Here is a 23,914-nt window from a genome sequence, read left to right on the forward strand (position 1 = left end):
GGCACCAATCCCACACTGCCAAACAACTACTACTTCATCCCCATCATCCTAAACTTTTCGAACTTTTGTTCAAGTACTCTTTGATTAAATCGGATTGATTAAATGTTTCATTTGCAAGTGTGTTTTTTTATTGAAAGTTGCGGGTTGTCTCTTGTATGGAGTTAAACGTTTCAAAGGATAACTTGAGCATGAAGTCCATTTCCCAGTTAGTTTTGGCTCAGAGTAAAACACCTCAATCCCTGTTCTAATTTCAACAAATTCAACAAACCTTTACATGGTGTAATAGCTGATACATTGGTCTATCAAAATCTACATTTCAAATGTTGTTAATATTAAGTCAAATATTTACTTGTTTAGTCGCAAACTGAAATTAAGCGAACTTTTAAAATTTTAGCTACCAGGAAATGGTGAAGCGATTTCTGCATAGTGCATCTTTAAGACAACATTTATCAAAACCTGGGCCCGTAGCCACAAAGAGTCTCAGAGTAGAAGTGCTCATCGAGAGGATCAGGTCCCCATCATAGACTTATTCATTATGATCTAAAAGGCTAAACTGATCCTAGATCATCACTCCTACTCTGAGATGCTTTGTGGATATGGGCCCTGACCTAATACACTACATGACCACTACATGCTCGTTGAACATCTCATTCCAAAATCATGGGCATTAATACGGAGTTGGTCCCCCCTTTGCTGCYATAACAGCCTCCACTCTTCTGGGAAGGCTTTCCACTAGATGTTGGAACATTGCTGCAGGGACTTGCTTCCATTCAGTCACAAGAGCGTTAGTGAGGTCGGGGACAAGCATTTCGCTACACCCACAATAACATCTGCTAAACTCGTSTATGTGATAAATACMATTTTGACTGATGTTGGACGATTAGGCCTGGCTCGCAGTCGGCATTCCAATTGATCCCAAAGGTGTTCGATAGGGTTGAGGTCAGKGCTCTATGCAGGCCARTCAAGTTCTTCCACACCGAACTCAACAAACCATTTCTGTATGGACCTCCCTTTGTGCACGGGAGAATTGTCATGCTGAAACAGGAAAGGRCCTTCCCCAAACTGTTGCCACAAAGTTGGAAGCACAGAATCGTCTAGAATGTCATTGTATGCTGTAGCGTTAAGATTTCCCTTCACTGGAACTAAGGGGCCTAACCCGAACCATGAAAAACAGCACCAGACCATTATTCCTCCTCCACCAAACTTTACAGTTGGCACTATGCATTGGGCAGGTAATGTTCTCTTGGCATTCACCAAACCCAGATTTGTCCATTGGACTGCCAGATGGTGAAGTGTGATTCATCACTCCAGAGAACACGTTTCCACTGCTCCAGAGTCCAATGGCTTCGAACTTTACACCACTCCAGCCGACGCTTGGCATAGGGCATAGTGATCTTACGCTTGAGTGCGGCTGCTTGGCCACGGTAACCCATTTCATCAAGCTCCTGACGAACAGTTCTTGTGCTGACGTTGCTTCCAGAGGCAGTTTGTTACTCGGTAGTGAGTGTTGCAACCGAGGACAGACGATTTTTATGCGCTACTCACTTCAGCACTCGACAGTCCCGTTCTGTGAGTTTGTGGGGCCTACCACTTAGYGACTGAGCAGTTGTTGCTCCTAGACGTTTCCACTTAACAATAACAGCACTTACAGTTGACCAGGGCAGCTCTAGCAGGCAAGACATTTTTCGAACTGACTTGTTGGAGAGCTTGCATCCTATGACGGTGCCACGTTAAAAGTCACTGAGCTCTTCAGTAAGGCCATTCTACTGCCAATGTTTCTCTATGGAGATTACATGGCTGTGTGCTCGATTTTATACACCTGTCAGCAACCGGTGTGGCTGATATAGCCGAAGGGGTGTCAACGTACTTTTGTATATATAGTGTAACATGCAGACAATAGTTAACATTGGGCTCACCTCAGTGATATTGTGTGGTCCTATGTTGCTCAGCTGGTTCCTCTGTGGGTTCAGGAGGAGGTGTAGTCTGGTTGTCCTCCATGACCATGGTCCCCTCAGGGTTCCCCAGACCCTCCTCCTTCACCAGCAGCACCTCCTATTCCTGGGAGAGGTGATACAGATTACACTGACATACACTCCCTCAGGTACTTACACACAGATGAACACACATTAAACATGGAGTGCTTACCCATCCCCACTACATTTGAGTCCTATACTGTATTTACAGAATGACTTCATTGTTGTTAAACCCATCATGGTGGACACATATGATGTGGATAAATATGAGTCAGCTATGATAAGTCAAAAGTCATCAGACAAACCTGACTAAACTATTTTGACGTGTACAGTAGGTGTGTTAGTGTGGGTATATTTAGTAATTGTATATTGGTTATAAAGCTCTGTTGTGTGTATGTCGAATAGGGTGAGATCAGATGTAATGTATATTAAAGGGATTCTCAAATAACGAGAACAAAGTCAAAATGTTTATTTATTTAACATACACGTTTTAAATTCACCGTATAAAAACCACACATACATCTGCATGAACTTGATGAACTGCATTAATATACTCATTAAAAGTGTCTTGGGCAAAAAATGAAATATTGAAGGGAAGTAATGAAATAGGAATTTGTGAACATCATATAGCCTACACAGTACAAATACAATATGTAACAGACTCATTAGGCTTTTATATGCATTATATATCACTATATCTGGATGCAATATTCTACCCAGGAATACTTAACACTGAAATCTGTTACTCTCATTATTCCAAATGCATCTGTGGATCTTTTCTGTTGACAACATTCATCTTTGTCTTTAATGCAGGGTTTGATGTCAAAGTCAGAAGCTATCAAATGGAATGGTTACTTTCTATGTTATAGAGTGGAATGGTTTTTCTGCTGCTGTATCCTCAGGTAGTTACTCTCTGAATGGCCTCTCTCCCGTGTGGACCTTCAGGTGCATCTTCAGATGGTGCTGGTGGGAGAACCGCTTCTCACACTGTTGGCAGCTGTAGGGTTTCTCCCCTGTGTGGACCCTCTGGTGCCTCTTTAGGTTGCCAGCATGGGCGAACCGCATGTGACACTGGGTACAGCTGTAGGGTTTTTCCCCTGTGTGGACCCTCTGGTGGATCTCCACCTTCTGAGGGCAGCTGAAGCCTTTGTTACAGAACATGCAGAGGAATCGCTTCTCTTTACAGCCCGTTTTTGATCCCCCTCCCCGAGCCTTGGACCTTTGGTCGTTTGAGTTCAATACCTGATCGAATAGGCCTTGTGAATCGGAAGGTGCCATCGACATCGACACTGAGTGTAAAGAGGAGTTGGTTGTGACATTTAGATTTGTCTCTAAGTTTTCCCTGTAGTCTAAGAAGTCACTGCTGTTGCCCTGCGAGTGTCCTTCTCCTAAATGAGTCTCGACTTCATTCCATGTCAGAGGAGCATCGCCCTCCACTTTCACAGTCACATCATCTAAGGCCAGACCCTCCCCTTTCTCATCCAGGCACTCTTCAGAATACACACTACTACTGTACCGGTTCCAGTCCCCTCTCATTGGATTAGTCTGTGTATCTAAGCCCACAGGCATGTCACCAGGTATCATCCCAGTCTCGGCAGTGTAAGAACAAGATGGATCATTGCCAGTCTGTAATGCATTACCTGAGTCCTGATGGGAGAGAACCGTCCTCGGGTTACCGTAAAGTAAATACTCTGAGCTGGGAGAAGAACGACATCCCAGTCCCCCCAGCCCCAGTATCTCTGGGTCAGATCCTGTGTGTAAAATCCTTTGTGTTACAGTTAAAGTGTCTGTCTCTGACTTGAGGACGGCGTTCTGCGTTCCACTGTCCTCTGTGATGCTGCGTCGGAGCCTGGGCGGCACTAGGGTGGCGGTGGAGTCCTCTGTGGTTACAGGGGGCACTCCAGCCGCTCCAGTCTGGATGTTTCTGCTGTGTCGTGGGTCCTCCTCTCCTTCAGACCTCTCCAGCTTGACCCCAGGACCTGCAGCCTCTGCATCTGCAGGCTGACAAGGAGGAGGTTATTACCGGTATATGAGTAGGATTAGATAACAATGTCGTAGGGAAGTCTCACAAGCTCCCCTATGGCAGATAAATGAGGATGTAAGCAAGTGAATAGCCGAGGTGAGCCTTTCTGAAATAAATGGGATACATTTGATGTACTGTAATTTTGATGTAATACTATGACACTAACCTCTATCACGATAACGTGCTGGGTTGAGGTTCCACTCCCCTCGTCAACAGTGATTGGTTGGTCATCTCTACATGTTTTGTGTCCCACTTGCTTCACAAAGCCCCTGTAGCCTCCAGTGAGATGTCCTTCACCTGAGAGAGTGTTTGGGGGAAAAGAGATGGTTAGGTTAGCCACTGTCAATGATCAACACTATAATGTACACTATTGACCATTTTGACACTGTCTAGAATTGACAAGGATGTAAGGTAACACATTGCATAACTTCTTGATATACAATTTATAGACTGATTGACTATGTTCCATGCAGCATATTGTTTTCAATAAGTAAATAATAGGAAATTCCGTAAATCAATTATCTGGTTAGAACATCATATTTTGTCTTTGTGCAAAATAGCCAAGCAATTATTGCATACTATCCAACAAACTGACCAAGACTCAATTCTGGTTAACCATATGTGGTTAAGACATCTAAAATCACATCGTGGAAAAAGCGACAGGCCCTGCAGGCTCTTCGTTCTGAAAAATGTACCTCTTGCCATTCCTCTGTATCGGTCGAGGATCTTGACACTACTGGGACGACTGGCGAGGACGCGCTCTCGCGTTGTTCTATCTGTGCGCTCCCGTGCAACCTTCGGTTCCAATAGGTGTAGTTTCCTCCGCAATGCCCTGTTCTCTTTCTGGCTTTGAGTTATTTCCAAACGAAACACTGCATAGTCGTCGTCTACGAGTTTACAGATATCTGCCACGGCTGCATTCGCTAGCACCTCCATGATGGAGGCTATTTGAGTGTGAAAAACCACACAGTTAGCCATGTTGGCTAATGTTCACAGCTAGCTAACTGGCGTTACCTATATAACATTTATCAACCAAGCCCTGTCTCCAACGCGAATTAAATACTACAGGGTGTAAGTATGTGCTTCTGTGCAGCTAATTAGTCATATTTTGAGTTCCAGTGTGTTAATAAACGTCCAAATAACACAAATAAAAATGCTAACGTGTAAATTGTACTTGGTCGCTGTTCACTTCCGGTTACACTGACGAGAAAGGGATCTTATTGGTTGGCGTCATAGCTCAAAGGGTTTTAAATGAAAAAAACGAAATATTCCAAGATCCACGCATCACGATATTGGCCGTTCGATAGCCAATGGGCTCTCAGCATCCCGTTCACCGCCGCGTTCGAGGAGAAGCAGTCTGCTTTTCGCATTGCCGTGTCCATCCAGGTATTACGATTGACTGACAGATAACAAACTAAATGCCACGCTATATGTGAACTAAGCAAGCTAGCTAACGAATTAGATATGGTTACGAGTATAATTTCTTATTTTCAGATACAAAAAAATAGAGCTAAAGTAGCATAATTGAAGTTGGTATGCTGCGTTGCACTTCATGGAATCAATAAAAAGCTGTCTACTTTGACAGACTGAGCAGTAGTCTACCACTGGAAGAAAGTGAAGACAACTAACGTTACTCAGTAAGGTAGCTAGTTACGATCAGTGGTGGGAAAAAGTACCTAATTGTCATACTTGAGTAAAAGTATAGATACCAYAATCAAGTAAAAGTGGAAGTCACCCAGTAAAATACTACTTGAGTATAAGTCTAAAAGTATTTTTTTCTAAATACACTTAACTATAAAAAGTAAAAGTATAACTCATTTCAAATTCCTTATATTAAGCAAAGCAGACTGCATAATTTTCTTGTTTTAAAAATTTACGAATAGCCAGGGGTACACTCCAACACTTAGACATCATTTACAAATGAAGCATTTGTATTTAGTGAGTCTGCCAGATCAGAGGCAGTAGTGATGACCACGTGTTCTCTTGATATGTGCGACAATTTTGCTGTCCTGCTAAGCATTCACCATGTAAACAGTACTTTTGGGTGTCAGGGAAAATGTATGGAGTAAAAACGACATTACTTTCTTTAGGAATGTAGTGAAGTAAAAGTTGCCAAAAATATAAATATTAAAGTACAGATACCACAAAAAACTACTTAAGTAGTACTTTAAATTAAAGTATTTTTACTTAAGTACTTTACACCACTGGTTACTATAATGTATCTATCTGGCTATGATCTATTAATCTGATCCCTTCTAGAATGTCAACAAAATTACAAGATGTCTGTGCACTTGTAAGGTAATAATAGATAATTGACCTTATGGTAAATGCGAACTCTAAATTATTGTCATGTCTAGCATGGCATGTATTTAAAACGATTAAAGTTATTATATTAATGCCACTTTCACATTTATGTTTCCATCATTTTAAGATATGGCAATCAGCAGTAGAAACAATAACAATGCGGTTTCCCCGCCCCTGGTACGGCGAAAAGCTGAGAGATGGGCCTGGAGAAATGTAAACACTCAAATTCATAGACAGATCTATGGATGCAAGGACCGACCATCCACAGTTTTAACCATGTTTTGAGGAGATATTTTCTTTGTTTACAAACACTGTAAACAAACATTGGAGTTAAACAAGCTTGTATTTTGGGTTCTGATGGGGTGCGACAATTGAACTAAGCTCATGAGGCATTTACAATTTATATTATTCAATAATCAATGGATACATATAGTTAATTTATAAGTCCAAAAATGGATGTAGGAACTGCTGATTGCCCCTTTAAAGTCTGCACATTGGACAAACTATCTATCAATGCCAATTGGAGACTAGCCCATTGGAAGAAGAGGTCAACCACCTCAGGTGTCAACTGCCGGTCTCTTCCACCTCAGAAAATGCAGTGCCTTGCCCACACCCAAGGCAGTAACAAGGGAGAGGGAGGCAAAATCCCCAGTCGACCAAATAACAGACCATGCCAGAGAATAAAGAAACAAAGAAAGTAGTTTTATATTTGTATCTCACCTCCTTCCCTAAAAAAAAGTCATATTATGCAATAAAATGTAGCCTAAGCTATGATATTGGATAGCCTATTCTTATCAACTATCTATTTTCATAGTGTGAATGATGGAAAGTTATTTATTTTTTTAAATCAAATGATTAATTGGCATCAGGAAGGTGCCTGTAATGGTGTCCTGCAATAACTGTATTTATGCTCTGCAACCACATTCTCTGTGTCTACATTAATAGGTCATAGGACACACTAGACAGGACCCACCAGACCTAGAGCCATCTTGGGTGGTGCTCACCCCAGGCTGGCAAACCTGGATAAGGTGTTCTTTGTCCTTGATGTGATGTTCCCCCAAGGTGACATTCTGGTGAAATCCACCCTACTGGTAATTTATAGTGTCTGCATATCATCAGTCTACCATCATTCTATCTACAGTATAACTGCACAATATCCTACAAAATAACATTTTATGGGTAGCCAGGCTGGGACTCCTTGGGGCAGCCAGTCCAACACCTTTGTCCAGGAGTGTCAAACTCAATTCCAGGAGAGACGCTTGTCTACTGGGTTATTACCTTTGAATTCATGTTCAATTAAGACCTGGAAAACCAGGTGAGAGTTCCAAACTAATAAACGGATACTCACCCCTCCAGGAATTGAGTTTGACACCCCTGCCTTAGTCCTTACATCATGAAGTCTGAGCATAACAATACATTTGAAATGCCTGAATTCAGGATCAATTGAGCTTTCCCAAAAAAGATGGTGGCTGGGATAGGTTAATTTGGATTGCAGATTTTCTGGAGAAGAAAAACGGTTATACGGCCCATTTAAACTTTATCTTTACTTCACGACATGCCACTGGCTTTGAGTAAGGCCAGTGTGTCTATGTATGCGGATGACTCAACACTATACACGTCAACTACTACAGCGACTGAAATGACTGCAACACTTAACAAAGAGCTGCAGTTAGTTTCGGAATGGGTGGCAAGGGATAAGTTCGTCCTAAATATTTCCAAAACTAAAAGCATTGTATTTGGGACAAATCATTCACCAAACCCTAAACCTCAACTACATCTCGTAATGAATAATGTGGACATTGAGCAAGTTGTGGTGACTAAACTGCTTGGAGTAACCCTGGATTGTAAACTGTCATGGTCAAAACATATTGATACAACAGTAGCTAAGATGGGGAGAAGTCTTTCCATAATAACGCCCAGCTCTGCCTTCTTAACAACACTATCAACAAGGCAGGTCCTACAGGCCCTGGTTTTGTCGCACCTGGACTACTGTTCAGTCGTGTGGTCAGGTGCCAAAAAGAGGGACTTGGGAAAATTGCAGTTGGCTTAGAACAGGGCAGCACAGCTGGCCCTTAAAAGTACACCGAGAGCTAACATTAATGACATGCATGTCAATTTCTTATGGCTCAAAGTGGAAGAGAGATTGACTTCCTCATTACTTGCTTTTGTAAGAGGTGTTGACAAGCTGAATGTACCGAGCTGTCTGTTTAAAATGCTCGCAGAGCTCAGACACCCATGCATACCCCACAAGACATGCCACCAGAGGTCTCTTCACAGTCCCCAAGTCCAGAACAGACTATGGGAGGCGCACAGTACTACATAGAGCCATGACTATGTAACCGATGTGAAATGGCTAGCTAGTTAGCGGTGGTGCGCGCTAGCAGCCTTTCAGTCGGTGACGTCACTTGCTCTGAGACCTTGAAGTCGTGGTTCCCCTTGCTCAGCAAGGGCCGCGGCTTTTGTGGAGCGATGGGTAACGATGCTTCGTGGGTGACTGTTGTTGATATGTGCAGATGGTCCCTGGTTCGCGCCCGAGTCGGGGCGAGGGGACGGACTAAAGTTATACTGTTACAACAATGCAAATGAATTACTTAAAAATCATACAATGTGATTTTCTGAATTTTTGTTTTAGATTCCGTCTCTCACAGTTGAAGTGTACCTATGATAAAAATGACAGACCTCTACATGCTTTGTAAGTAGGAAAACCTGCAAAATCGGCAGTGTATCAAATACTTGTTCTCCCCACTGTATATGTCAACTTAAGAATAGTTCCCAGATATCCCCTGCGTACATCTCGAGTCACACTGCTACAATTTCTCCCGGTTGTGGACACTCCTATGTCTGATAAGGTTAGTCAGGAAGGAGAAGCTCTTGTAACATAGTTTGCACTTGAAGGGCTTGTCCTTGGTGTGAACGGTCTGGTGCTCCCTCAAATAGTCTGCTCTAGCGAAGCGCTTCCCACATGTGGGGCAGGCGTACGGCTTGTCGGCGTCCGTCCTAATACACGGCCTCCCACGTTGTGACCCAATGACACCAGACGAGGCAGAAGCAGGAGTCACCACCCTCAGGTGGTTAGTCTTTAAGCTCCCTCCTTGACCTCTAGCCATTGTTTGGGTGTTGTTGGGATTGTGTGCTGTGTTATAGGATAGGTACCTCTTGTGGTGAACGCTCATCCTGACCCTGTCTGTATTGGTGGGGTAACCATGAGGTAACTGAGGAAGGCTAGACCCAGGTCCAGGCCCTCTATGAACCCATTCTCCAGGCATTAGACAAGATCCTGAAGGAGAAGACAGACTTCCTGTTAGACTCTCACCGGGGATGTCTCCCACTACTCTCTGTGAAGACTGAAGCCCAGGGTGACCTGCTCTGTTCATCATGGATACTGTGGTGTTTGTATCATAGGAACAGGAGGGTCTATCTCTATCAGCCCCAGGCCCTGCTTCATCCCTGCACTGAGACTGTAAAGAGAAGGGTCTGGGCTGCAGACTGGATCCATGACTGGAGCCTCTGTCTATCTGATGACCAGTAGGACTGAGGTTGTTTAGTCCACCTGTCCACTGGTTGTGTTCTGTGTGGTGGTTGTGGTGGAGTCTCTGTCCCTCATGGTTCGGTTCTGTTTCTGACTCGGAAAGGAAAAGTGACGGCTCCTGATCCAGGGTCCTGATCCGGAGCCAAGGTTTGTGACCAGCCGCCTCAGAGGTCCAGTCTCGCCTGCCAGCAACACCGGATATCAGCAGGTCCTCATGGACTGCAGACTGTAAACACAAATTGTACAGAAGAGAATAAAGGTTTATATAAGAAACTCTGCTGTACACACAAAACATTACATGATATTATACTCTTAACTACTGTTCAAAAGTTTGGGGTCACTTAGAAATGTGCTTGTTTTTGAAAGAAAAGCACATTTTTTGTCCATTAAAATAAATCAAATTGATCAGAAATTACAGTGTAGACATTGTTAATGTTGTAAATGACTATTGTAGCTGTAAACGGCAGATTTTTTATGGAATATCTACATAGGCGTACGAGGCCCATTATCAGCAACCATCACACCTGTGTTCCAATGGCACGTTGTGTTAGCTAATCCAAGTTTATAATTTTAAAAGGCTAATTGATCATTAGAAAACACTTTTGCAAGTATGTTAACCTCTTTGGGGTAGGRGGCAGTATTTTAACGCCCGGATGAAAAGCGTGCCCAGAGTAAACTGCCTGCTACTCAGGCCCAGATGCTAGGATATGCATATTATTAGTAGATTTGGATAGAAAACACTCTGCAGTTTCTAAAACTGTTTGAATGATGTCTGTGAGTATAACATAACTCATATGGTAGGCAAAAACATGAGAAAATATCCAACCAGGAAGTGGGAAATCTGAGGTTTTTAGTTTTTCAACTCTTTGCTTATCCAAGATACAGTGGAAATGGGGTCATGTTGCACTTCCTAAGATTCCACTAGATGTCAACAGTCTTTAGAACCTTGTATGATGCTTCTACTGTGAAGTGGGGGCGAATGAGAGGGGATTGAATAAGGTCTGCCATGAGCTGAGTTCCAATGCATTTCTGAAGACAAAGGAATTCTCCGGTTTGAACATTATTGAAGATTTATGTTAAAAACGTCCTAAATATTGATTCTATACTTCGTTTGACATGTTTCTACGGACTGTAATATGACATTTCGTCTGAACTTTTGCCTGGACCTGCCCGCGCGTTGTGAGTTTAGATTGTGTACTGAACGCGCAAACAACAAGGAGGAATTTGGACATAAATGACGGACATTATCGAACAAAACAAACATGTATTGTGGAACTAGGATTCCTGGGAGTGCATTCTGATGAAGATCATCAAAGGTAAGTAAATATTTATAAATGCTATTTCTGACTTCTGTTGACTCCAACATGGCGGATAGCTCTTTGGGTTGATTTGTCGTCTGAGCGCCGTACTCAGATTATTGCATGGTTTGCTTTTTCCGTAAAGTTTTTTTAAAATCTGACAGCGGTTGCATTAAGGAGGAGTGGATCTAAAATTCCATGTATAACACTTGTATTTTCATCAACATTTATGATGACTATTTCTGTAAATTGATGTGGCTCTCTGCAAAATCACCGGATGTTTTGGAACTACTGAACATAACGCGCCAATGTAAACTCAGATTTTTGGATATAAATATGAACTTTACCGAACAAAACATACATGTATTGTGTAACATGAAGTCCTATGAGTGTCATCTGATGAAGATCATCAAAGGTTAGTAATTCATTTTATCTATATTTCTGCTTTTTGTGACTCCTCTCTTTGGCTGGAAAAATGGCTGTGTTTTTCTGTGACTTTGCTCTGACCTAACATAATCGTTTGGTTTGCTTTCGTCGTGAAGCCTTTTTGAAATCGGACACTGTGGCTGGATTTACAACAAGTGTATCTTTAAAATGGTGTAAAATACATGTATGTTTGAGGAATTTTAATTATGGGATTTCTGTTGTTTTGGCGCCCTGCAGTTTCACTGGCTGTTGACGAGGTGAGACGCTACCGTCCCACATACCCTAGAGAGGTTTTAACACAGCTGAAAACTGTTGTCCTGATTAAAGAAGCAATAAAACGGGCCTTCTTTAGGCTAGTTGAGCATCTGGAGCATCAGCATTTATGGGTTCGATTACAGGCTCAAAGTGGCCAGAAACAAAGAACTTTCTTCCAAAACTCGTCAGTCTATTCTTGTTCTGAGAAATGAAGGCTATTCCATGCGAGAAATTGCCAAGAAACTGAAGATCTCGTACAACGCTGTGTACTAGTCCCTTCACAGAACAGCACAAACGGGCTCTAACCAGAATAGAAAGAGTGGGAGGCCCCGGTGCACAACTGAACAAGAGGACAAGTACATTAGTGAAAAGGGAGGGGCATGTAAGAAAGAGCGAGAGAAAAGACAAAGAACTATGCTCATGGAAATGCTAATACTTTCAACATGAAAGGCCGCTGACTCTATTTCAACTAAACTACTGAAAGAGCTGCTTCCTGTGCCTGGCCCTCCTATGTTGAACATAATAAACACCTCCCTATCCACCGGATGTGTACCTAACTCACTAAAAGTGGCAGTAATAAAGCCTCTCTTCAAAAAGCCAAACCTTGACCCAGAAAATATTTTTTTAACTAATTGGCCTATATTGAATCTCCAATTCCTCAAAAAAAAAAAAAAAAAATCTGTTGCGCAGCAATTCACTGCCTTCCTGAAGACAAACAATGTATACGAAATGTCTGGTTTTAGACCCCATCGTAGCACTGAGACTGCACCCGTGACGGTGGTAAATTACCTTTTAATGGCATCAGACCAAGGCTCTGCATCTGTCCTCGTGCTCCTAGACCTTAGTGCTGCTTTTGATTCCATCGATTACCACATTCTTTTGGAGAGATTGGAAACCGAAATTGGTCTACACGGACAAGTTCTGGCTGGGTTTAGAGCATATCTGTTGGAAAGATATCAGTTTGTCTCTGTGGATGGTTTGTCCTCTGACAAATCAACTGTAAATGTCGGTGTTCCTCAAGGTTACGTATTAGGACAACTATTGTTTTCACTATATATTTTACCTATTGGTGATGTCATTCGGAAACATAATGTTAACTTTCACTGCTATGCGGACGATACACAGCTGTACATTTCAATGAAACATGGTGAAGGCCCAAAATTGCCCACCCTGGAAGCCTGTGTTTCATACATAAGGAAGTGCATGGCGGCACATTTTTTACTTTTAAACTCGTACAAAACAGAGATGCTAGTTCTAGGTCCCAAGAAACAAAGATCTTCTGTTGGATCTGACAATTAACCTTGATGGTTGTACAGTTCTCTCAATGGTTCTCTCTTGATGGTTGTACAGGCTTGCTCCTACCTATCTTTCCGATTTGGTCCTGCAGTACATACCTACACATACGCTATGCTCACAAGATGCAGGCCTCCTTATTGTCCCTAGATTTCTAAGCAAACAGCTGGAGGCAGGGCTTTCTCCTATAGAGAGCTACATTTTTATGGAATGGTCTGCCTATCCATGTGAGAGACGCAGACTCCGTCTATTGAATACTTATCTCTTCAGTAGGTCCTATGATTGAGTGTAGTCTGGCCTAGGAGTGTGAAGCTGAACAGAAAGGCACTGGAGACACAAACCACCCTTGCTGTCTCTGCCTGGCCGGTTCCCCTCTCTCCACTGGGATTTTCTGCCTCTAACCCTATTACGGGGGCTGAGTCACTGGTTTACTGGTGCTCTTCCATGCCGTCCCTAGGAGGGATGCGTCACTTGAGTGAGTTGAGTCACTGACGTTATCTTCCTGTCCGGGTTGGCGCCCCCTCTGGTTTGTGCTCTGGGGTAGATCTTCGTGGGTTATACTCGGCCTTGTCTCAGGGTAGTAAGTTGGTGGTTTGAAGATATCCCTCTAGTGGTGTGGGGGCTATGCATTGGCAAAGTGGATGGGGTTATATCCTGCCTGTTTGGCCCTGTCCGGGGATATCGTCGGACGGGGCCACAGTGTCTCCCGACCCTTCCTGTCTCAGCCTCCAGTATTTATGCTGCAGTAGTTTATGTGTCGGGGGGCTAGGATCAGTCTGTTATATCTGGAGTATTTCTCCTGTCTTATCCGGTGTCCTGTGTGAATTTAAGTATGCTCCCTCTAACTCTCTCTCTCTCTCTTTTCTCTCTTCCCTCGGAGGACCTAAGCCCTAGAACCATGCCTCAGGACTACCTGGCCTGATGACTCCTTGCTGTTCCCAGTCCACCTGCTGCTGCTCCAGTTTCAACTGTTCTGCCTGCGGCTATGGAACCCTGACCTGTTCACCGGACGTGCTACCTTGTCCCGGACCTGCTGTTTTCGACTCTCTCTCTCTACCGCACCTGCTGTCTCTAACTCTGAATGCTAGGCTATGAAAAGCCAAATGACATTTACTCCTGAGGTGCTGACCTGTTGCACCCTCTACAACGACTGTGATTATTATTATTTGACCCTGCTGGTCATCTATGAACATCTTGGCCATGTACTGTTATAATCTCTACCCAGCACAGCCAGAAGAGGACTGGCTACCCCTCAGAGCATTGTTCCTCTAGGTTTCTCCCTAGGTTCCTGCCTTTCTAGGGAGTTTTTCCTAGCCACCGTGCTTCTACATCTGCATTGCTTGCTGTTTGGGGTTTTAGGCTGGGTTTCTGTATAGCACTTGTATAGCACTACATTGGCTGATGTAAAAAGGGCTTTATAAATACATTTGATTGATTCGAAAATAATTGCAATGTACATATTTACGATTGTATGGCTTTGTTGTCTCCCTGTTGAAATCGCCGGTCCATTTTCTGGAGAGTCAGTCGACAAAGTCTCTGGTTGTGTAAGTCTCTGGTTGTCCAACAGAGGTCACCATGTCCTTTGTAGTCATAGCTTGTTCCCTTTGTTCTTGAAGTGTCTGTTATAATGGATACGTCAGACGTACCAATGGTCGTTCGATAGGGAAATGTTCTCCTCTCGTCTTCGGTCAAGTTTCTATTTTACATATACAGCTGCAGACTGTGAATGTGTAGTCTTTAGTTTTGTAGATTTTTTAACCATTTGTAACGTATTAGGTTGGAACTGCACATAACTGGTCTATAGAGTGGTAGCCATTTCAAAGTGGAGACTCCCGTCCTTAAGTTTTCTTGACTAATGTACATTTCGTCACGAGTCCTATTTACGCACTCGGGGAAAAAGGGGCATTCCCTCCTTTTGTTGTAATGTCTGTGCTCACGTGGGCGTGGCTACTGACTTGGTTAAGACTTCATATGAAAAACAATTCTCTCATTTAGAAGGCGAACATCACATCTTCTCACAAATAGTTTCATATTTAATCATATCAGTTCCCCAACATTTGGATGTGTATATGATCACTGGGAAATATACACATTCCGATATACAGTTATGCTGTTCTACTGTCCTTAGTTACATCACCAATTAGTAATGAATTCGACAAGATTAGTCTTTAAGTACCCACGGTCCATTCCAACAGTTTTGGATTATAGAAATATTGTTTCATTATTCAACCTTTTGATGTTACCGTTTTGGCGGGAGAAATCTCCTTGTAACAAAGAGGTTTCTTTCCCCTCAATCCTGCCAAACCCAACGGCAGAGTTTCTACACGGTATTTACGACCGGTCATAAAACTGGTGGGGGAGAGGGGGGGATCTGGCCCTCACCCAACAGGGCAAGTCATGACACATGGTTATCAAAATGTCATGTCAGAGTAAGCCTCCACAAAGCACAGACCTTATCTTAAGTGTTTTTAAAATCCCCTATTGGAAAAATGAATGGTGGATAAAGATTGTAACCATTTTCCTGTTTGACCACTAGGTTCTATGGGTATTATGACAACTCCACTGTGGGGCTCTATATATCCAAAACCAACAGAATGAACTACAAACTAACTAGTACTACATTACATGGGCCGTGTGCATTTTATATTGGTGTATCCTGAGGTAACTCCTCTCTGAGAACCTCTTCCCGCAGTGCATACAGGCAAACGGCCTCTCTCCAGTGTGGACCTTCAGGTGCATCTTCAGATGGTGCTGGTTGGAGAACCTCTTCTCACACTGGGGGCAGCTGTATGATTTCTCCCATGTGGACCCTCTGGTGCATCTTCAGGTTGGACGAGTCAGAGAAACTGTCCAGAAACAGATGGCAGCAGAATAATTTGTCTTATGCATCATCGGATGGGTCTCCACCTGTTTGGGAAAACTGAAATCTTTCTCACAGAACGAACATGGGAAGCGCTTCTCTTTTATGCTGCCACCTTTACTGATTCAGTTTCTCCTACTGTCATTTGTCAATGAGCTTGTGTAGTCGTTTAGTGTTGAGGAACTGGCATTGTCTGAGGTCTGGTTTAACATAGGGAGAGTGTGAGGAAAATGAAGGCCAGGGAGTGTCTGTGTTATCGCAGGGTCCATATTCCAGTTGATACATCTTATAGACGGCAGGCTGAAGGAATTTTTTGCAATCATTACTTGTGACCCCACCCCAAATATAATGACACAACCTTAAAATCGGTATATTTCGATTTTTACATCAACAAATAACGTCAAAAGCATTACATTTTCATCTCTTATCAAAATTAAAACAAACTAAAAAATACATTTACTCATTAAAATTACCTTTCTCAAAAATGTTTGTATATTGTCCCATACAATAAACCATACTGTTCATTTTTTCAAAAAACATATACAGAAAATGCATTTAAAAACAAATATTGGCAACCCCACTTCAGTTGTGACCCCAACTTTGAATACCACTGTGTTAGGGGGTTAACCTGAGGCGCCATCAGTCTTTCTGAATCACAACTAGGACGGAGTCTGTGTCCATTCTCTCTAGCCTCATACAGACACATCCCCGTCCCCTCAGACCAAATCTACGCCTCCCCCTGGTCTCAGCCAGTCTGTTGTCATGAAGACTAATATTAGGGATGGGCACGTTATTAGAATATTTGAATATCAACAGACATTAATATTCGATTACATGGGAAAGTATTCATTTCTGAGAGAAAAAAATCAATGTCTATTTTAACAATGAAAAGGCTTTGTCTAAAAATAAATAAAATTATCTATGTGACGTTGCTACATAGCCTACAAGGATGGACCATTATATATATAAAAAAAACAAAAAAAAACAGGTGTAGCTTGTTGTTATTGTAATCAATCAAAGCGGCTCTACATTGAGAGGGAGATTTCTAATCGATGCAAAATGGAATAAAAATTACAGAATTAAGTTGGCTAAATGAGGAGTAGGCTACACTGATCATCCAACCGGTAGGCTGATGTTTCATATGAATAGAGTTGTAGACATGTACAGGGAGCATAGCAAAATAGCTTCAATTGGCCTTGCTACTTAGCTGACCGCTGTAGTTAGCTAGCTTTTTTACGAACAATTTGATGGAGTCAAGATAGTCACTACCAGATGGTATGATAGATAACCTATGGCAACAACAAGTTTGTCTAACCAGCCTTAGACAGGTTTGGCTACTTTCTCTCTCTCTCCCTCCGTGCCAGACAAATGCCCATCCCTAACTAAGATCGGATGTTGTTTTGTGTTTGACTGTCTGTTTCTGGTTGTGGTTAACAGTTTTGTTCCCCAGCCCAGAGTTGAGGATGCTGTCCCATCCACTGACCTCCACTATGTTGCCTCTGGTCCTGGCCTTCTCAGTGATGTTGTCCCCCGGGTCCCTGGCTGCACCGGCCTGGTTCTGGGAATCTAAGATGGCTGCCCAGTCTTCTCTGTTAGCCTCCAGCCAACCACCTGCAGGCAAAATAGACTTTACAAACATGGCAGAGAACTCTAATCATACGTTATAATGTGTGTTTTTGTATGTAAAGATAGGTTGTATTGATTTCATTTTATAAATGAAGAAAAAATAAAAGCCAGGTGCATCACTATTCCCATTGAAGATCTGTTACTGTATGTAGGCTATATGTACAGTACATTTGGAAAGTATTCAGACCCCTTCACTTTTTCCACATTTTGTTACGTTACAGCCTTATTCTAAAATGTATTAAATAAATGTTTTCCCTCATCAATCTACACACAATACCCCATAATGACAAAGCAAAAACAGGTTTTTATAAGTTCTTGATAATGTATTAAAAATAAAAAACAGAAATACCTTATTTACATAAGTATTCAGACCCTTTGCTATGAGACTCGAAATTGAGCTCAGATGCATCCTGTTCCCATTGATCATCCTGAGATGTTTCTACAACTTGATTGGAGTCCACCTGTGGTAAATTCAGTTGATTGGACATGATTTGGAAAGGTACACACCTGTCTATATAAGGTCCCACAGTTGACAGTACATGTCAGAGCAAAAATCAAGCCATGAGGCCGAAGGAATTGTCCGTAGAGCTCCGAGACAGGATTGTGTCGAGGCACAGATCTGGGGAAGGGTACAAAAAAATGTATGCAGAATTGAAGGTCTCCAAGGACACAGTGGCCTCCATCATTCTTAAATGGAAGAAGTTTGGAACCACCAAGACTCTTCCTAGAGCTGGCTGCCCAGCCAAACTGAGCAATCGGGGAAGAAGGACCTTGGTCAGGGAGGTAACAAAGAACCCGATGGTCACTCTGACAGAGCTCTAGAGTTCTTCTGTGGAGATGGGAGAACCGTCCAGAAGGACAACCATCTCTGCAGCACTCCTCCAATCAGGCCTTTATGGTAGAGTGGCCAGACGGAAGCCACTCCTCAGTAAAAGGCACATGACAGCCCGTTTGGAGTTTGACAAAATGCACCTACAGGACTCTGACCATGAGAAACAAGATTCTCTGGTTTGATGAAACCAAGATTGAACTATTTGGCCTGAATGCCAAGTGTCACGTCTTGAGGAAACTAGGCACCGCTCATCACCTGGCCAATACCATCCCTACGGTGAAGCATGGTGGTGGCAGCATCATGTTGAGGGGATGTTTTTCAGTGGCATGGACTGGGAGACTAGTCAGGATCGAGGGAGTAAAGTACAGAGAGATCCTTGATGAAAACCTGCTCCAGAGCGCGCAGGACCTCAGACTGGGGCGAATGTTCACCTTCAAACAGGACAACGACCCTAAGCACACAGCCAAGACAAAGCAAGAGTGGCTTCGGGAAAAGTCTCTCAATGTCCTTGAATGGCCCAACCAGAGCCGGGACTTGAACCCAATCTAACATCTCTAGAGAGACCTGAAAATAGCTGTGCAGTGAGGCTCCACATCCAACCTGACAGAGCTTAAGAGGATCTGCAGAGAATAATGGAAGAAACTACCCAAATACAGGTGTGCCAAGCTTTTAGTGTCATACCCAAGAAGACTGTAATCGCTGCCAAAGGTGCTTCAACAAAGTACAGAGTAATGGGTCTGAATACTTACGTAAATGTGAGATATCTTTTTATATTTTTTTTATACATTTGCAAACATTTCTAAACGTGTTTTTGCTTTGTCATTATGGGGTATTGTGTATGGATTGGATTGATGAGGGGAAAAAAATGTAATCAATTTTAATATAAGGCTGTAACGTAACAAAATGTGGAAAACGTGAAGGGGTCTGAGTACTTTCTGAATGCACTGTATGTCAACCTTACCTTGCTCCCCCATCTTTAGTCCACTCAGCAGGTCAATGCTCTCTGGTCCGTCTTCTATAGTCTCCTCTTTGACCAGTAGCAGAGCAGGCTTCCCATCCTCCATGTCTACTGACTGTAAGAGATACAGAGTGAGAGGATGTTGGATTAAGAAATCTGATATGAACACCCTGCTATGGAGCATCTTCTGATTGGGCAATGAGGGATTTCAATGAGTACTATGCAAACATGTTAATTGATTTGATACTATGCAAACGTGTTAGTTGATTTGATACTATGCAAACGTGTTAGTTGATTTGATTACTTGACACTCTTTAATGGTTTGATCATTTAAAGGCATGGTCCCACACTTGAAGGTCAACTCCTTAGCTTAGAACCAAGTTCTCTGTTTTTAAACGGCCTATGTGGCATCGATATGACAGTCATTCTAGTGTCAAAATTGCCTACAAAGTGTAAATATGATACTTTTGGTCATAAAGTCAGTCTCGTCCAAAACTGAGTTTTGTTAGTGAGTTCGTCACGACGGTTTGGATTACTTACTTGCCCACTTTTGCCAATGATGCCCAATTGCCCAGAGACAACACTGTGGTCCAGCTGCCATGTGGACATTTGTTGTCAAGTCTGCATATGGGTCCAAAGCACGGCAAATAGGAGTGAAAATGGCCTTACATAAAGATGATGCAAACTTCCAATGCATTTCAAAAATATGGCCACGAATGGATTACATCCGACACAGTCAAATCTGCTGCATGTCAACCGTCAAACCACTGGTGTTGGTGAGTAATTAGCTAAGTAGATAACTGGTACTAGGTAGTAGCTACTTTTGGTTATACGACATTATTTGATAATGCAAGCGAGCCAGGCTAGCTATGATACCACAGATAAAAGTGGAATGATACCGTAGCTAGCTAAAATCGACTAGGGACATCAAACGTTCAGACTGCTGCACAGACACTTTGGAGGCTCTAGTCTAGAGCAGCTGGTTAAATTGTATTTAGGAGCATTTTTCAAAATTAAATTAAATTGTATTTGCCACATGCACCGAATACAACAGGTGTAGATCATACCGTGAAATGCTTACATACAAGCCCTTAACCAACAATGCAGTTAAGAAAAATAACAGTTAATTAAATAACAATAATGAGGCTATATACAGGGGGTACCAAACTCTCTAAATGGTTAAATGAGTGAAAAATAGATGTCATTGTTGCAATAGTTTCTGAGTGGGCAACATATACCATCATTTTAAATTGACATCTTTAATTATTTTTTGCCATATTAAATTACTGTATATTGCGCTAATTTCCCTAAATGTGGACAGTTTGTGTTACTACTTTACACAAGCTTGCATTTTCACCCCATAAAATGTTGTGGAATTACACGTCCTTTTTACCTCAGATTGGTGATGTTAGTATAAAGGTTTAGTCATCAAGATGACATAAGATTGATTGCTCAAAACAGATCAATATGTTTGGTTTTGTACAATTGATTTTGTCACACGCACTGGGATGCACAGAACTTAGAATGCAGAGTTAATTAAATGACCGAGAAATGGCAGGAAAAATTCAGAGCGGTCTCTCTATAAAAGTCGCTGGCCACACACCAGTACATGGATTAGACAGTCAAACTATCACTCAACTAGCAGCCAACCTAGCTATGTTTCCATTAACCTGTCCTGTGATATTTTGTCGACATTTCGAAAGTTGACATAGAAAATAGATGCGACAATTGCCTGCTAGGGTGCGTTTCCATTTAACTATCTTGTGTCAATTAAAATGGCTGGACGTAATGACGTCATACCTAGAAGAAAAGAAAAAAGTGTTGAATACAAATGTACTGGGTGAAGTGTTTCCATTACCCATTTAGGCAAATTGCGCATTAATAAATTGTCCAAAGCCTGTATGCCCTCCCACCTATCTCTTTCATGTCTCAAGTAGCCCACGAAAGCCAGCATGGATAGAATGCAAGAATTTACAAATATTTGCCATATTCTAATAATTATCATGTGCCAAAGTATCGCTGCAGTACGTGCCATGGTGAAACTTGCATTGATAATTGGACGGTTAAACTTGCATTCAGCCAACCAGAAAAGCAATTGGAAGCAATTCAGCAATTCTTCAAAGTCAGGACAAAGATCCTGCAAAGAAACATTATTTTTATAGTAAGGCCTACATTTTGACATCACGTGCCCCCGCGTACCTTAAATTATTCGGCAATAATTTATTTTAAAAAACACAGTTCATTATCATTTGTCACAATAAAGAAAAATCCACCCGTTGAATGGATAAAACGGTTGTCAATCTTTAGAAAATGTCTCCTATTTCTGCCGTTTCCATTACGCATGTTGCAGTACATCCATCCTCATCTCCCCACTCTCGTCCAATTGATTTCAACATAATATCGACAAATAAGTGTTGCGTTTCTCTTTCCATTTTGGCGACCCCCAAATCAAAATGCATCACTCAAAAATGTAGCTGACTGTCTTCTGCAGGTTGTTCTGTAACCAGTGGCAATTTTAGCATGTAAATCTTGGTGGGGCATAGCTGATTTGGCTGACTTGCTTAAGTTATGGATAGGGGGCAGCATTTTCACGTTTGGATGAAAAGCGTGCCCAGAGTAAACTGGCTGCTACTCAGTCCCAGTTGCTAATATATCCATAGTATTAGTAGATTTGGATAGAAAACACTCTGAAGTTTCTAAAACTGTTTGAATGATGTTTGTGAGTATAACAGAACTCATATAGCAGGCAAAAACCTGAGAACAAAATCCAACCAGGAAGTGGGAAATCTGAGGTCGGTCGTTTTTCAACTCATTCCCTATTGAAGATAGAGTGGGATATGGGTCATGTTGCACTTCCTAAGGCTTCCACTAGATGTCAACAGTCTATAGAACCTTGTTTGATGCTTCTACTGTGAGGTGAGGCCGAATGAGAGGGGAATGAGTCAGAGGTCTGCCAGAATGCCTTGAGCTCGTGACGCTCGTTCACGTGAGAGCGAGCTCTGTTCCATTGCTTTTCTGAAGACAAAGGAATTCTCCGGTTGGAACATTATTGAAGAATTATGTTAAAAACATCCTAAAGATTGATTCTATACTTCGTTTGACATGTTTCTACAGACTGTAATATGACTTTTCATCTGAACTTTTGCCTGGACCTGCCCGCGCGTCGTGAGTTTAGATTGTGTACTGAACGCGCGAACAACAAGGAGTAATTTGGACATAAATGATGGACTTTATGGAACAAATCAAACATTTATTGTGGAACTGGGATTCCTGGGAGTGCATTCTGATGAAGATCATCAAAGGTACGTGAATATTTTTAATGCTATTTCTGACTTATGTTGACTCTGAGCGCCGTACTCAGATTATTGCATGGTTTGCTTTTTCCGTTAAGTTTTTTTGAAATCTGACACAGCGGTTGCATTAAGGAGAAGTATATCTTTAAATCTGCGAATAACACTTGTATCTTTTATCAAGGTTTATTATGAGTATTTCTGTGATTTAATGTGGCTCTGTGCAAATTCACGGGATGTTTTGGAGGCAAAGCCAAATGTAAACTGAGGTTTTTGGATATAAATATGAACTTGATCGAACAAAACATACATGTATTGTGTAACATGTTGTCCCGGGAGTGTCATCTGATGAAGAATATCAAAGGGTAGTGATTAATTTGATCAATATTTCTGCTTTTTGTGACTCCTCTCTTTGGTTGGAAAATCGTTGTATGCTTTCTGTGACTAGTTGCTGACCTAACATAATGATATGTTCTGCTTTCGCCGAAAAGCTTTTTTGAAATCGGACACTGTGGTTGGATTAACGAGAATTTTATCTTTAAAATGGTGTTTAATACTTGTATGTTTGAGAACATTTTATTATGAGATTTCTGTTGATTGAATTTGGCGCCCTGCAATTTCATTGGCTGTTGGCGAGGGGTTCCCCTAGACAGGTTAAACAAATGTGGTTTCTACTGACAACTGAGATGTACAAACTATGAAATAAGGGAACGACGAGCAGATAAAAGGCCATCCGTAATTTCGATTAAGACATTAATGAGCGAGCTAGGACGGACGTAGTCAATATAACTATTTGTTCAGCATCTTTGAAATGTACAGTGACAAAATTCAGAAAATGGCCCTTTCTTACAGTATTCTCCGTGTACACCAAGTCAGAACTGTAGGATAAATAAATGGGGCATATAAGCAGACAATGAAAGCTCTTACAATATTCAATGATTACATTTCTCTAAAACAGGTTATAGTCTACATGTGCACCACCAAGTCAGAACAGTAGCTGAAATTAAGAGGGGAAAATAGACCAAATTATTTGCTAAAAATGTGGGGCTCAAAACAGAGCCCCATCTGCCCTGAATGATGGGTCGCCACTGGATGTAACAAATATCTCCAGTGTTTGTTTTAGCTGTGTTAGGTACAACAGTGTGTACAACCTGATTTCCCCCCTAATCGATATCAGTGATTTATTGCCACTTGTCAAAACAGGGTTTTTGGTGTGTGTGCAGTTCATAAGATGCTCGTTTAAAAAA

The 23,914-nt window shown here is 42.0% G+C and overlaps 2 protein-coding genes across 3 annotated transcripts in view; both read right to left on the reverse strand.

Moving 5' to 3' along the window:
- Positions 1 to 9,111, reverse strand: part of LOC111958395 (uncharacterized) — a 131,429-nt gene extending 122,318 nt beyond the window's left edge. Inside the window, exons 1-3 of one of the 2 annotated variants that reach the window (XR_011474809.1) lie at positions 4,692 to 9,111; positions 4,163 to 4,293; positions 2,485 to 3,974 (exon numbers count right to left, since the gene is read on the reverse strand). Coding sequence is in view for 1 of the 2 variants with exons in the window: in XM_023979650.2 (XP_023835418.2) it covers positions 2,880 to 3,974; positions 4,163 to 4,293; positions 4,692 to 4,974 (1,509 nt within the window). In the remaining variant the exon portion in view is untranslated. Of the gene's footprint in view, positions 1 to 2,427; positions 3,975 to 4,162; positions 4,294 to 4,691 lie in introns of those variants that run through there. The other variant, XM_023979650.2, reaches the window with a different exon arrangement.
- Positions 1 to 23,914, reverse strand: part of LOC111958311 (uncharacterized) — a 206,519-nt gene that overhangs the window by 154,488 nt on the left and 28,117 nt on the right. Inside the window, exons 5-6 of the mRNA XM_070437235.1 lie at positions 19,381 to 19,492; positions 17,445 to 17,572 (exon numbers count right to left, since the gene is read on the reverse strand). Of these exons, the coding sequence (XP_070293336.1) occupies positions 17,445 to 17,572; positions 19,381 to 19,492 (240 nt within the window). The remainder of the gene's footprint in view (positions 1 to 17,444; positions 17,573 to 19,380; positions 19,493 to 23,914) is intronic.

The sequence above is a fragment of the Salvelinus sp. IW2-2015 genome, linkage group LG34 (assembly GCF_002910315.2).
Source record: "Salvelinus sp. IW2-2015 linkage group LG34, ASM291031v2, whole genome shotgun sequence".
Taxonomy (NCBI): domain Eukaryota; kingdom Metazoa; phylum Chordata; class Actinopteri; order Salmoniformes; family Salmonidae; genus Salvelinus; species Salvelinus sp. IW2-2015.